General features: G+C 38.1%; 1 protein-coding gene across 1 annotated transcript; it reads left to right on the forward strand.

Annotated features, from left to right (window-relative positions):
- The first annotated feature begins 2,594 nt into the window (after window positions 1-2,594).
- LOC119912268 (V-set domain containing T-cell activation inhibitor 1-like) lies at window positions 2,595-15,137 on the forward strand. The gene is made up of 5 exons (XM_038731381.1): window positions 2,595-2,811; window positions 9,186-9,527; window positions 10,312-10,359; window positions 10,490-10,589; window positions 12,198-15,137. Exons 1-5 carry the CDS (start codon window positions 2,757-2,759, stop codon window positions 12,199-12,201), a joined length of 549 nt encoding a protein of 182 aa, XP_038587309.1. The 5' UTR covers window positions 2,595-2,756; the 3' UTR covers window positions 12,202-15,137.
- Window positions 15,138-15,184: the final 47 nt, after the last annotated feature.

Here is a 15,184-nt window from a genome sequence, read left to right on the forward strand (position 1 = left end):
TGTTGTTTTCCTGGTTTTATGGTTTATGGTTTTGTGTTTTTCGTTGTAGCCTTAGTTCTTAGTTCTGTGCTTTTAATTCATGTTTAGTGTTATTCCTGGTCTGTGTATTTCTGTGTTTTATTATTTTGGTCTTGTCTACCTTGTGTTCTGTTTTACATTAGTCTGTTTCACGGTTGTAGTTAGTTTCTGTCTGCTCCCCTTGTAATCACTGTGCCCTGTCTGTTCTCTTCTTGTGTCTGTGTCTTAGTCCTATGTCTCCATGTTAGTGTAGTCCTATTTCCTGTTTGGTCCTGTCTCTGTCTAGCTGTCCAGCTTTGTTTCCTGTTGTTTGATCGCTCATGTGTTTCAGCTGTATTTAATCGCCCTGCCTGCTTGTGTGTTCTGTTCTGCTGTTGTCTTTGGAGTACTCTGCCTGTGCTCTGGATTATTTTTGCTTTTTGGATTTCCTCAGTTTTGGACTTTACCTTGTGATCCCACAGCTTGTTTCAGTTTGTTTTTTGAGTCAATAAATATTTTGAACTGCACCTTCCTTGCGTATTGTCTGCATTTGGGTCCGCACCTAAAGTGCAATTTATACTTCTGCGTCAAATCGACAGCGTGGCCTCGGCAGAAGCCCGTACCTTACGCTCACGCCTATACTGTACACTACGCTATCGCCTACGCTGTAGCCTGACATGCACTTCCTTAAAAATTTAACTACACGTCGGGGCGAGGCGGACCATAAGTACTGGGACTTGGTCGGCTGGGCAGCCTCACAATGCCTCCAAGCCGACAGAAAGTGCCCCATGCTTTAAAGTAAATTTTACTAGCGGCCAAACCAGCGGCTATAACACCTCCTAACTTGAAACGATCCTCATTTTTGCAATCTGCCTCTAATCAGCACCTGTTTACTGGTTTCCACTTATTATTTATTTATTCACCATTCTCTATTTCAGTGCTGTTCATACTATGTCATGTTGTATATACTGTATACCAAGACACCTACCTCAGGTCATAAGGTCATAGGTCATTTTTTCCAGCATCCTTTGCACTATGTTCCATCACACTGTGCACATGTGTACATGTATGCATGTACCTGTATATCATATCTACCTTCAACATGTACATAATGAGAATAATAATTTACTCTTGCATCCTTTGCTCTCTGATCACTGCACTATTTGTCAATCTGTCTATATTGTTTTGTTCATAGTGTGTATGTTAGTGTTGTCTATTCTGTAGTTTGTGTCTGATTTTATTTTATTATTGTGTTATTGTATTTTTGTATGAGTAACCACATCATGAGCAATGTACAATCCTGAGTCAAATTCCTCGTATGTGTACACATACCTGCAATAAAGCAGATTCTGATTCTGAAATCTGATTGGCTTAACAGCGCAGGTCAAAGGAGTTTACTTTACAGCTGGGGCGAGTTTAATCTCAATACGTTTTGTCGGAGGGGAACTCAGCCCAGGGTTGTGTGAGCTGCACTGGTTCCCTGTCACCGTAAGATTTTAGTATATCAACATGACAGAGAAGAGATCTACGCCGGCGATCAGGAGTCGAAATGAGATCTCTATCACCAGTCTTTATCTGGACCACGAGCCTTCAAGCTAGACCTAGAAATCTAAGAAGAACATTAAGAGTGATTATTTGTTCAGATTGAAGTTCATCACTAATCAGTTTACAGAGCAGTCATTCAGACAGCAGACCAGATATTTTGATAGAAATACAGCAAACATATAGAGTTCAAATTATGGGCACTGCAGTCACATTTGTGTAGGTACCAGCACATACTGGCATCAAAGGTAACAAAATGGCAGATAAGGCTGCAAAGGAGGTCACAAAAAGAAAATACATCGATGTGGCAGTTAGCATCAGTAAGATAGAGTAAGACAGACAGTTTTGTTTGTTTGGCTTAAAATAATTAGTAATAGTCATTCTGATTGCACACTCCATACCAGTTGGTGGCGGTAATGCACCATTTTGTTGTGTGCCAGCTATGAATATAGCCTATTTTTGTGTCTTTTTAATGCAAGCAAAAACAAATGTTTTGAGAGAATATTTATCGCACTGCAATCAAAAATCAAGTTTGTAATTAAAAATAAACAGGCCTGTTTTGTGTCACAAAATGTTTTAATTGCTATTATGTCATATTATTTGATTGCAATCAAAAATGTTTTCCTTGTGAGTCAGACAGTTTTGCAAGTTAATAAGTTTTGCAAGTTAAATAGTTTTGCAAGTAAAAAATTGTCCAAATAAGAGATTGTATTGGTGGGTTTGACCAGGGCCATTAAATGATCCATATAATAAATCTTATTTAACGGCCCTGCACTCAGCGTAGTAACTTGTACAGGAAGATGGAGGTAAGTTGACATTGTGTCGCTCATTTCAATAGAAATGTTTTTAAATGTAGTATGGCATGATTTAATGATTATTTATATTTACCGTTGGCAAAGTCGGTAAATTTCTTCTCTACTATTTTATTTTTTTGATGATATAAAGTAGTCCCAACGAACATAGTTCATGCTACGTACTCCGATACACTATGTGGCGGTATGCACCTTCAAAAGTCATGGTTGCAATCTGCCACAAAACAAAAAGAACAAGTAGAAGACCAGGAAACTTCCACGTCACTGCCAAGATCGTTCGGGGTTTTGGACTTGGTGCAGCTATTCATCGACAACGTAACACGTGACTAAAGTTCCGTAAAGTTTTTTATTTTATTTTAAGGATACTTTTTTATTTCTTCCAACTGAGCACTGCATGGGAAAGCGATGTTGGTGAAGTTGCTCACTGGCCTTGCGCTGTGTGTTGTTCTGAGCGTACAAGGTGAGTGGCTGGAGGTGATGGATAATGCTATAGGCATAGTGTAGGCCAGCACAACTCGCCGCGACTCTACTCGACCCATTGTCTTTAAGAAATTTAAATAATGTCTTCCTGGTGATTCTTATGCCCTTTTTTTCTCCTGTTCCCAATACCTCCATCAGATTCCATTCCCGCCCTGCCTCCTGAACCCTATCTTGAAATATCTGTCTTAACAACTCAAACAATATGCAGTGAAAAATGACATGTTCAACATTTTCTTTAACCCCACAGTTTTCACACTTTTCACTATTCCTTTTCTCCAATAAAAATAAGGTGCCATTCAGTCCTGTGGGATCTACTCTCCCTCTTGTCATTATGATTTCCTCCTGCCTTGTCCCTTCCCTATAATTTTTATTACTGAGTCTGACAGACTTTTGTATTTTATATTAACTCCTTCCTTTCCTGTCTTCCTCCCACCATTTCTGCCACATTTCAATATCTTTCTTTTTAATGACTGCTTTTGCCTTCTCCTTTTCCTAGTGGTATTTGAACTCTTCTTTTGTAATGCCTCTCTTGCTAGTTTGTCTGCAATCTCATTTCCATTTACTCCCTCATGAGCTGGCACCCAACAAAACTGAACATCTATCCCTCCCTGATGTAATCTTAATAAGCTGTGAAACATTTCAGTAGGTCTTCTCTGACAGATGTCAGTGACTGAATGCTTTTAATAACTGCTAAGGAGTCTGTGCATAATATCAGCCTAGTAGGTCTGACCTCTTCAAAACTCTGTAATGCTATAATGACTACTATTGACCACTGACCACTATTTCTGCTGTATGTACGGATAGCCTATCTGATAATCGTTTTGAGATATTTATATTGAATTCTGTTACATGTATTACAATTCCCACACATTCCTGTTTGTTTTTAGATTCATCTGTATAGATTTTTAGATAATTATGGAAGCTGATAGTCCGTATTCCCACTTCCTCTGTTCCCCATCCTCTTTTCTTTTCCAGTATACTAAAATCTGTTTTTACGTCTGGATAGAGCCAAGGTGGATTGTTACTGACTGGGTTTGTTGTAGTGAAATCTACTGCTTCCATTCCATATTCCCTGACTCTCTTTTCCCCCCGTCCTTCCAAACCCATGCCCTCGAAACTTGAAATACTTCCAACAATCCTTTGTTATCTCCTTTGCAGGGTTTTCTTTCCCATTTCCTTTCAATCTGATTGATTATGCTAACGCTAGTTTCTCTCTTCTTAACTCCAGTGTCTATGAAGATTCTCAGTCATCCAGGTCATAGTTATCCAACGAAGGTTAAAATCACTCAACAAACGTAACCTATTGGCCTCAGGTGAAGATACCAACGATGGTCGTTCAGTCTTGGCCACCGGTAGTCTTAACGACTGTAACGACTGTCGTCACAGCAACAAGGAACACTAACGAACCAGTGGTATCGATGACCCGGGATAACGACCCCACTGAGGTTAAATAGCTGAGTTTCCCTGCCAGTCAGTCAGAACTGAAGAAGTCCTTCGGATGAGGGACGAAATGTCTTCCAGTATCTTCGACCAAGTCCATTTGCCCTTGATTTTAACCTTCGTTGGTTAACTCCAGTGGTGTCTGTCCTGCTTCTATGAGTATTGTGTTAATGGGAGTTGTCTTAAAGGCTCCAATGCATATTCGTAAAGCTCTGTATTGTAATTTAGTTTTTCCAATGATGTTTTTGCTGCTGCATCATATACTATGCAACTATAATCTATTGTTGACCTCATGCATGCTCTATATATGTCAATTAGTGACTGTTTATCTGCACCCCAGTGACACCCAGCGACTGCTCACAGTAAAATTAATAGCTTTTTTGCATTTAGTTTCCAATTCTTTTATCCCATTATAATTGAGCTCCGAATTACACAAATGATATTGGTCAATTCAAAATATAATTTTGTAAGTCAAGACAGTCACAGTTTGTCTTAAAACAGTAAAGTTACGTTTAGTTTTGTGTGAAACCCATTCAATGAACTACATCTCTCATCCCACACAATATTCGTCGGTTTTTGTATTAATGACAAAATTTACATACAAAGTGGCATAGTACACACCAGTGCATAATTAACAAGGGAACAGACAAGACCAGAAGGTCACATACATTAAAATAAATAAATAAATATATCTTTTTTTTAAAATAAATAAATAAACCCATAAATAAATAAAAGAAAGGGGGGGTGTAATGTAGGAGTAAACTCCTACTTACTGTAGGAGTAAAGTAAGATAGTTAGAGATTTTCTGTATGCTTAAGGTCATCAACTAACTTAGAGAGCTTCATAGCATTCAAAAGCATTAAGCAAATTATAAAAATGGAATTTCTGTGGAAAGAAAGCGGATATAATTCAAATGGCAAATGTTTGCCGAAAAATGAGGTTAGGTAATTTTATATTAATGAAATTGTGATCATTCACCAAAAGCGAAGGGAGATGATAGGTTTCACACTATTTTTAGAAAAATTATATACTGTCACAATTCCAGCTTGAGGAATTGCCTTGACAACATTGGCGTACTGGCCTCTGTCGAAAAGCTGAAATTTGGAACCAAAGTCCTCAAATGAAGGTTTTCTGTATTCTCCATCACAGACCATATTCCTTTTTCTAGTAAGTGGGGAAAAATATGTATTTATTTTCAAGTAACACATACCTGCACTTCCATATGGGGTGTTGTGAGGAGTAAAATGATGTTTGTATATCATTCTCCAATACAGTAAAACTTGTTGATGAAACAAGGATAAATTGACAGGGACCTTTTTTAGGTCAAGTCACATCGAAGAAGGAAATCAATGCCTCCTAACTTCATAAAAATTTCACTTGGAATATGAAACCAAAATTCTTTTTTATGAATTAAAAATGACCATAAACAGTTTGTCTTAATAGTACCGTCAATAGCCTTAAGTCCGCCTTCTAGTGTTGTGGTCAAGACCGCCAAAACCGAGACCAAGTCAAGACCAGAGTTTATCGAGACCGAGACAAGACCAAGACTTTTAGGGGCTGAGAGCAGTCGAGACCAAGGCCGAGGGAGGGCGAGACTAAGTCAAGACCAAGACCAGTTCCCAACATTACATGACACACAATAAAATGTGGAACGAGATCATAGGCACTTCTCAAATTGATCTGAAAGATTCACATTCCTATTAAAACACCCACATACAAACACTAAGCGCTGAAATCAACTTAACCATCTTTATTCAACACTCCTTTTCCATACTTACCATGGGAAGGAGTTGTTAACGGCAAAAGCAGTTTATTGATATTCCCAAAGTTATGGTCTTGACTGGTCTTGAAATAAAATCCCGAGTCCTCTATGTGCGAGACCAAGACAAGATCGAGTACAAATGTGTCCATCAAAAAGTAGTTTTAAGACCGGTCTCAAGACCAAGACCGGTCTCGAGTACTCTCCTCAGTAACCTCATATTCTTAAACCATAGTGCCTTTCTTAATGTAGTGAGTTTTCCTTTTCCAAATATAATTGAAAATAGCTTGGTTTATGGCTTTTACTGCATTTTTAGGAAGCGATAAGGAGTAGAAAAATGTTAGAAAAATTCTGCCTATGATGGAGATGTCTCTTTGAGACCAGGAATTTAGATAAGATTTGCATTTATCCAGATTATTCCAACTATTAAGATTATCGAGTGAGTCCTTATCCTTTAGTAATTTGCATCCCTAGGTATTTAACAGCTGATTTTACAGGGATATTATGAACTGATGTAAGGGTGGAATTGTGAATCAGAAAAACCTCACATTTATTAAGGTTTAATTTTAAGCCAGATGCTCTCGAGAAGAAATCAACTGTATGAAGAACCTTAGGGATTTGGTCACAGTTTTTCATAAATATAGTTGTGTCAACAGCCAGTTGGCTGATAGTTAGTTGTTTGCCCAACACTGTCAATTTTTCAAAGTCTGAATGTTTAACAAGTATGGAAAGCATTTCTGCTGCAGCAATGACGAGCAAAGGGGAGATGGGGCAGCCTTGTTTAATGCCTTTATCAATAGAAAACCTTGGAGATGCACCTTGTGGTAAAAACACTGTACTATTAGTATCTTTATACAGTAATTTAAATATATTTTGAAAACTTTCACAAAAACCAAATTGTTCTAGAACACAAAACATTTTTATGAATCCCAATGTGTCTGAAATAATTTGAGTGATACCAGTTTTTAGTTTGTGTAGATATGAGTTAAGATTTTATAGTCACTGTTAAATAAGGTTATGGGTCTAGGACTGTCAATTCATTTGGGGTCTTTACCAGGTTTGAGTATGAGGGTGAAGATTCCTTGCTTCATTGTGATTGGTAGAGTTAGGGTTTCAGAAACGTCTTTTAACATGTTGAAACAAAGGTCTTTCAGATGTTCCCGGAAGTGTCTATAGAAGTTACTCGTTAAACCACTTTAGGGATCCATCGACCCTTCAAAGTTTCCATCTGCGTGTAGTCGTGGTCACTCATGTTTGTTAGGCTCGAGGCTGCAGTTAGGCTAGCACCCGCTTTCTCGCTCGGCATGTTCGGTCAAAAGTTATTCGAGGGCTCAACTTCTACTTCACTTTCCAAAAGTCCACCTTACTATTTTAAATTTGTTCGAGTGTTTACAGTTTTTTAAGTACATTTCGGGGCAATTGAGCAAGAGCTTACAATATGCAGCCTGCCTGGTTCGCCATCTTGCCGCCTATGTTAATGCAGTTATGCTAGCTAACGTTCATTGCTCTCAATTATATTCAATTCAAATGAGCTTTACTGGCATGAATGTGTAACAACAATATTGCCAAAGCATCATACATACTACATAATCAACCAATCAACCCCATACATTTCATTAATATATATATATATATATATATATATATATATATATATATATATATATATATATATATGCGCTCTATCAACCAGTAGCTGGTGCTTGGCTCCCCTGGTATTACTACCCATTCCCTTCTGGGCCCTGTCCATGTATTGAGCCATGTGCCTACTCATCTTAGCCGCTATGATGCCTGACAGGAGCTTCATGTTGTGCAGAGGCAGGTTATTGGCTGGTAGTTGGATGGGATTGTTCCCTTCTGGGGGTCCTTCATGATCAGGATTTTCCATCCTTGGGTTAACCATTCTGGGTGGGTCCCATCCATTAGCAGTTGGTTCATTTGTGCTGCCAGGCGTTCATGGAGTGCAGTTAGTTTCTTCAGCCAGTAGGTGTGGATCATGTCAGGGCCTGGTGCTGTCCAGCTCTTCATACCTGCCATCTTTCTTGGATGTCTGCCGTTGTAATGGTTACTGGTTCTTGTACTGGGAGATTGCTGTGATCTTTTCTTAGATCCACTAGCCACTGGGCATTGGTGTTGTGGGATGCCTCTTTCTCCCATATGTTCTTCCAGTACTGTTCAACCTGGATCTGATCTTGTGTTCTTACCCTGCCACTGAGAGTACACTTTGGATGGTTTGGAACCGACAAATCACAGGATTGGGCGGGATATTAAAAAAGTTTGACGCGCTACTGCAAACTTTTGAAATGTTGAACTTGTTGTTTTTCATTAATGATTATTGACGAGTTAGTAATTAACATTAACTAATTAGAGATTGACCACAACGTAGAGCATTTTTCTAACACAAGGATTTAATAAATGAAAAAATCCCACAGAGATGATACTGCTGTCCAACTAGAATTAATATTACTATAGTGATAAACTATAGGCTATAGTACAGTACCGATACTATTTTCTGATATAATAATGAATACACTATCATTAGCCCTAGCCCGAAACACAAGCCAACGCTGGGCAATAAAAGATATCAGTATTGTGTTTCCTCATGTCTCATGAGCTAAGTGTATGTCACACCTTTAATCTGAGCCTCCATGTCCCCACCACATTTCAAAACAAATTAACGCTCTTGCGCCCTACCCTCCATCACACATAACCTTCAACACATTTCAGGCACAGAAAACTTTCTTGCTTTAAGCCCTCTTATTATCATTATGTACATGTTGAAGGTGTGAGAAATAAGAAGTGCAAGAAGGAATAGAAGAGAAGAGACAATTAATTCAAGACTTATGAATTAATTGTCTTAATATGGGCACACTGGATTAAAAAGCACTTTATTCAGAATAGGCTAACATTACACAGGCAGTTGTGAATACTGTGGGCAACAAGAGACAGTCGAACACATCATGGTACACTGTCATGAGGAAAAAAGGAAGGAACTGATCCAAAACTTAGAAAGGAAAGAATACATTTTTATTTTGTTATTTTAAATTGTTGTTGTTGTTATTATTATGTTGAAGGTGGATATGATATATCTTTCTAATTTCAACCAGCTTTTACAAACTCAATGTGTTCTATGATGCTTTCACATGTTTTCCTAGGAGAACCTAAACTGATGGGCTCAGATCAGCCAGTTAAAGCATCAGTCGGCCAGGACGTCATCCTTCAGTGTTGCTTGAGACCCCCTCTTGATGCGAGGACCCGTACAGTAGAGTGGACACTCAATAAAACACTGGTGCACGTTTACCGGAATAGGAGGGATGATCCCAACCTTCAGCACGATAACTTCAAGGGCAGGACATCTCTTTTTCACAATGAAATGCGCAAAGGAAACATCTCACTACAACTCTTCTCAGTAAACAAATCGGATGCAGGAAATTACACATGCTTCATTCCCAAACTAGGGAGTAAGGTCAACAAAGGATACGCTGTCCTCATTGTTGGTAAGTTCTGTAAAGTTAGTTCAGCGATGTAGTTTGTTACTTTCATAAAGTTAGGACACTTATGGGAGACAGATGTTTAAAAATAATTATTGTAATTGAGACAGTATTTGAAAAATTCATTCTGAGATAGCCGGGTGCTTTTGTGGGTCAAGCTGCAAAACACTGTATACTACATTTCCCATAATGCATCTCAGAAACAAGCATCATTCATTAAACTTACCTTGCCTTCCAAATGCCTGCTTCTTTCTTTTTTCTGGATAACCGTGATGACATCATTTATTAGCTTTAAAAAGCTCCCTTCAGGGCCGCAAAATATATTGTGCAGCTGTTTTCAAAGGCTGAGTAGTACTGATCCTGACGAGTACTCTGAACTTTGTGTCAGAACTTCAGTGAAAGACCATGTACACTTTAAATGTGTCTTTTTATCTAAAGAACAAAGCTTTGCAATGTAGCCATCAATAATATTATAGCACTTTCACACACATTGAGAAACTGAACAGGCAAATGTTGTATGAGTATTTTTCTCAAAACGGGATTCAGTTGTATTGTAAATGTATTCTTATTGTGCAGTTGAACACTTCTTTTAATTTTTTAGGACAAAACAAAAAATACACACCAAAGGCGAAAGTTGATCCCAGTATGTTATTTTTTTAAAGAACTAACCAAACAGTTGTGGGTTGTGAGTTTCTGGATTAAAAATCAAGTTATATAGCCAAGTTTAGCACATTAAATATCTTCCTTTACTCAAAATTGTAAAACTAACATTTGTTTCAATTTCTGACAGCCTCTGCATCAGTCCCAGAAGATAAAGATATTGTGAAAGAGGCTTCAAGTGAGTAAATATCATGAGTTTTACATATAAACCAGGGCTTAATACTACAAATGCAAGGTACACAAGTGGTGAAAAAGATTGATTTTATGATTTGCAGTAAACCACAAATTTTGACATATTTCTCTTCTAGGTCACAATGTTGCCATTGGCAGTGGTGTTATTGTTGGTGGTGTTGTCATCATCTTTGGGATCATCATAATAGTAAGAAGGAAGAAGATGTCGAAATACAAGTAAGTCTCTTACTTTTCTTCATTTGTTGATTGCAGTTTTTTTTTTAAATAATGCTGTAAATGTTGATCATGAAGTTTCTTGGATACTTTTATAGTACTGTACTGTTATCGGGATGTTTCTTGCCGTTACTCCTTGAATCATAGCTGAGTCCTCTTTTAGCCCAGTTCTGGACTGTCTCATTCATTCACTGCAGTCTTTTTCAGATTCAGGCATCCTTATTGTCTGTACACGACTCAAAAACACAGAGACAACGTAGTTATATGTCAGAGGCAAAAAAAATCAACACACATAGATCAACACAAAGAGACAACAAGCAGCCGTAAGTAAAAAGAAACAAATAAAATTGTAAGGGCCCTATTTTAACGATCAAAGCGCACTGCGTGAAGCGCGTGGTGCAGTTGCATTTGGGCGTGTCCATCTCCAATTTTGCTAATTTAATGTTGAGGAAAAAAATGGTCAGAATGGTTCAAAATGGTTGTACTGTGAATTCATGGGTGTGTTTTGGGAGTTAAATGCAATAAACCAATCAGAGTGTCATCTCCCAATTCCCTTAAAAAGCCAGGTGTGCTTGTACCTACCGCATTGCTAATTTAACGGTTGGATGAATGGCGCATTATAAACTATCAAGTGACTGATTGAATAGCAGACTCACTGCAGAGAGGGGGATATGGACTCTGATCATGAAGCCAAATGTTACTCTGCACCTTTTTGGTTTATAAGTGAAGTGTCTGAGCTACACTGCAGACTAGAGTATGTCAACAGACAGACACAGTTTCCTCTATGAAACGTCTGGATCCTACAGTTAGAAAACACTCAATTTTTCATTATTCTTTATGCAGTTCATTAAGTTACTTAATGAAATTAATTGTTATTATCCCAGCTCTCATGACTGTGTTATGTTTGTTTATTTTGCTTGACTGTTTCTCCTTTTCATTTCTCCCTCAATTGTTTTGTTATGTCAGCTGTTTATTGCTGCTGTTCGGCTGGTTGTCTCTTTGTTTTTCAGGGTCTTTTTTTGTTTGTTTGTCTGTTTTTCTCTACCCCAAACCCCCATCTCCATTCTCTTGCAGGTGTTATTCTTTCTCTGTGCTGTCTGTTTGTGTGGTGTTTGTGCCCCTCATCCCCATGTCTGCCCCCCTTTCTGGCCCAGTGACAAATTAATACATATTTAAATAAATAATAAAACAGACTTAGGAGTATATTAATACTCTCTTGTTAAAGTAAAATCTGTTTGGCAAACCATGGTTTCCAGCTCCTTATACTGGATACCAGGCTGCTGGGCAGGACAGGTTTAAAAAAAGAGAGAGAGAGAGAGAGAGAGAGAGAGAAAACAATTTAAAGCATAAATGACATCTTTGTGTCGCTTGTCAAAGTTTGAGCAATGATGATGTTATGAAACTGAAACTGCATTTAATGACCCTGAATAATGGACTGATCATAATCCTCGTCACATGATACAGGCTAGTTATATAGAAACTAAAGCAAATGGTGTGTTTGGGCACTACCGGTTGTTTAGTGGTTTATTACCAGGAATTTGACCTCATGTGGCATTTGAGGTTGAGGAGTTAACATGAATTGCAACACTGACAAATTATTTTGTTTTTAAGGTAAAGCAGCGGGGAGAAGACTCAACACTGGGAGCAATCAGGACAACATACCAGAGGAACTGAACAACTTGAAAAACCCAGACAACAATTCATAGTTTTTGGTCACGTGACATGCGCGGTGATCTGGAGGGCAAAACAACAGACCAACTCCGCGACTCCCCCGTAGAGACGTCGAAAAGCAGTCAGATTTTATTTGGATCACCTTTCAACTTAACACAAAGACAGATATGAACACAAACTGCAAGTGTTGGGCATTTCCCATCCATTTAACCGTACAGCATTCGCTGCCACATTTCTACCGTTAAAAACTGCCAGGTCCCTGCCGCCTCTAATTTTTACTTTTTATATTCTGGAGAAACCCTCACCTAACAAAGCCCAGGCTTGTCTGCTCAATTAGTGAATCGGAAAGCACAACAACAATCCAGCATTTTGGCAACGCAAAAAGTAACTAACTCAAAGTAACAGTGTATCACTTGCTTATTGGTTGGCAGGTAGCGGAAAATAACGTCTTTTTTTGCTTCATGTGACGCTTCAGAGGAAAGGACGTCTCATGTCTCTAAAAACATATTTCCTCGTCCCCTCTCTCGCTTGGTTTCCTTGCATCTCTCCATGCATCCCTGATGGGCGGGACTAAGACGCTAGAAAAAGACGCAAGTGATGGGAAACAGAGAGATGCAGCCTATGAACCAGTTGACAGAAGACAGATGGAGGTTTTTTTATTCCATCTAAAGATCTTTGTGAGGTGATCTGAGTAACTGTACACACCTGTAACTCCCACATTTTCCTTAAGCCGTGATGTGAAGTTTATTTATTTATTTCTTCTATAAAACACTCAGGCATTTAATAGATATTGCAGTGTGAGGAAAGATTTTAGTGGGCATGGTAGTTTTTGCATTTAATTTGCGCAGTATCTAGTAGGAGTAAGGAGGAGGGAATTATAAATAAAGCTGGATAAATACAGGGAAGCACCCTGGAATCAAGGACCAATATTCAAATGTGAAAACAGTCTCAAAAAATGGGAAAGGAACCTGGAGATTAGGTGACACACTGTGGGTTCCAGATGTGGATGGGTGTGTGTGGATGTGTGTAAAAAGTATGAGTGTGTGTGTGTAAATGTGTCACTCGAAAAAACCTCCTCCCTTAAATCCGCTAAAGTTTTTACACTCACTTGAGGTGGGTTTTGCCTTTGTCAAAAGTTGGCCTAATGCGCAAAATGGGAGTGAAAACACTTTTGCCAAATAGGTTCTGACGTAGAGAACTTGTATAAAACTGTGCGCAGAACCCTCACTAAAAGTGTACATACGCCCAAAAGCCAAAAATGGCATACGTCAAAAAATATTAAGATTATAAAACCATGTGTATGCACATCTGTAAGCAAGTTCCCTTTTTATAAATCACAATCAAAATGTGGCAAGTGTGTGAAAAGAGTAAACCAAATGCATTCCGCCTGTGTTTACATTTATTTAGGCTACACAAACAGTCCACTCAGTTAATGAGGCTGGCGATGAGTTGAAAGAAATATGACTTGCTGTAAATGACATAAAATAGTGTTATATTTCCATAATGTGTTTTTACAAGCCTCACATCCACCCGCGGGCACACAGTGTTTGGCTCGATAGGGCAACGAACATGTGAAAAGGCTAAATGAAACTATACACTCCTATTTGCTCAACTGACGCACTGAAAACGCCATCAAATTAAATATTTTTTCCTCCTGTTCACCTTATTTATGAAAATAAATTGCACTGCATGCAAGTATTAATTGCTATAACTCCCAATTAAATTGTCCAACATATTTGAGGCTTTCTTTCGCAGAAACGGATATCTCCATTTGTGTTTATTCTAAATCTGGATCTTTTGTGTGTGCTGCAAATGATCTTGCCAGATATTCCCATTATGCGCGGAGACAATCGAAAACTCACCTGTTTCGATTTACTTTTTTCTTTCTTTGTTGTTCATATAGCGGCAATTTATCTCATTGCACTTTTCATATAGTGCAGGTCTAGACCGCACTACTCTTTGTGATATTATTTAACAAAGGCATCACCTACGTGCAGGCACCTTCTGTGTTTATCAAAAATTGAGGTCTCAAAACTTTGAATGTTGCTGTGTGCCAATTAACAATAATTAACAATATGCATTACGTGATAGAAAAATGTATCTGGACACAATCGTTTACACATTAAAATGCCAGTTTAGAATTTAGACTGCTTTATGCAGACAGAGTCTAGGGTTACACTAACAATATTTTTTTTGTACAGGCATTTTGACTAATTGTCAGTACTGTAAGCTGTGTTAAGAGTCCTTATGTTAGTGTCTGTTATTTTTTTTTAGTGGACTGCACTTTATGACTTTGCACTGTGGCTCTTGAACTGTCCTGCATTATGTTAACATGTTTGTTACTTTGTCCACTCACTGGTTGTCATTGTTTTATCCAGGTATTGCGCTTTCATCACTTTGTTGCACTTTGTCTGCCTTTCAACAAAAACACAACCTCATTAACCTTCTGAAGGATACATAAAAAGGAGATGTTTTGTTTTTTTGCTCAGATCCACTTTCTTACTGACAAAAGATCAATACAGCCAGTGGCCTTATTAGCACAAAGTCTGGAAACAGGGATTAATGTGGTATCAGTCCTCCCATCTAACTCTAAGAAAGCAAATAATCATTTTTTAAACTATTTCTTTTAAAACTTGAAGTGTGATTGACTAATTTTTCCCACTTTTCTAAATCATTCCCAAACTAATGTAATGATGCATGTAAACAGTCCAAATTAGTATTACATGCTACGTGCTTGTATTTGTACTGAATGAATCTGTTTTATTTCATGTGTTGCTGAAAGACTTTTTGGGGAGGGTACGAGATGGGACAGTGTGAATGGTTCATTGTATTTGTGTAGCTGTTTGTTGGTCTGTTTTCATATATAAAGTTATTTATTTACAAAAAAATGCAAGACAACCTCATTTTTATAGCACATTTCATATTTT

The sequence above is a fragment of the Micropterus salmoides genome, unplaced genomic scaffold (genome assembly GCF_014851395.1).
Source record: "Micropterus salmoides isolate LMB-PRFRI ecotype aquatic unplaced genomic scaffold, ASM1485139v1 Ms_hic_scaffold_2, whole genome shotgun sequence".
Taxonomy (NCBI): domain Eukaryota; kingdom Metazoa; phylum Chordata; class Actinopteri; order Centrarchiformes; family Centrarchidae; genus Micropterus; species Micropterus salmoides.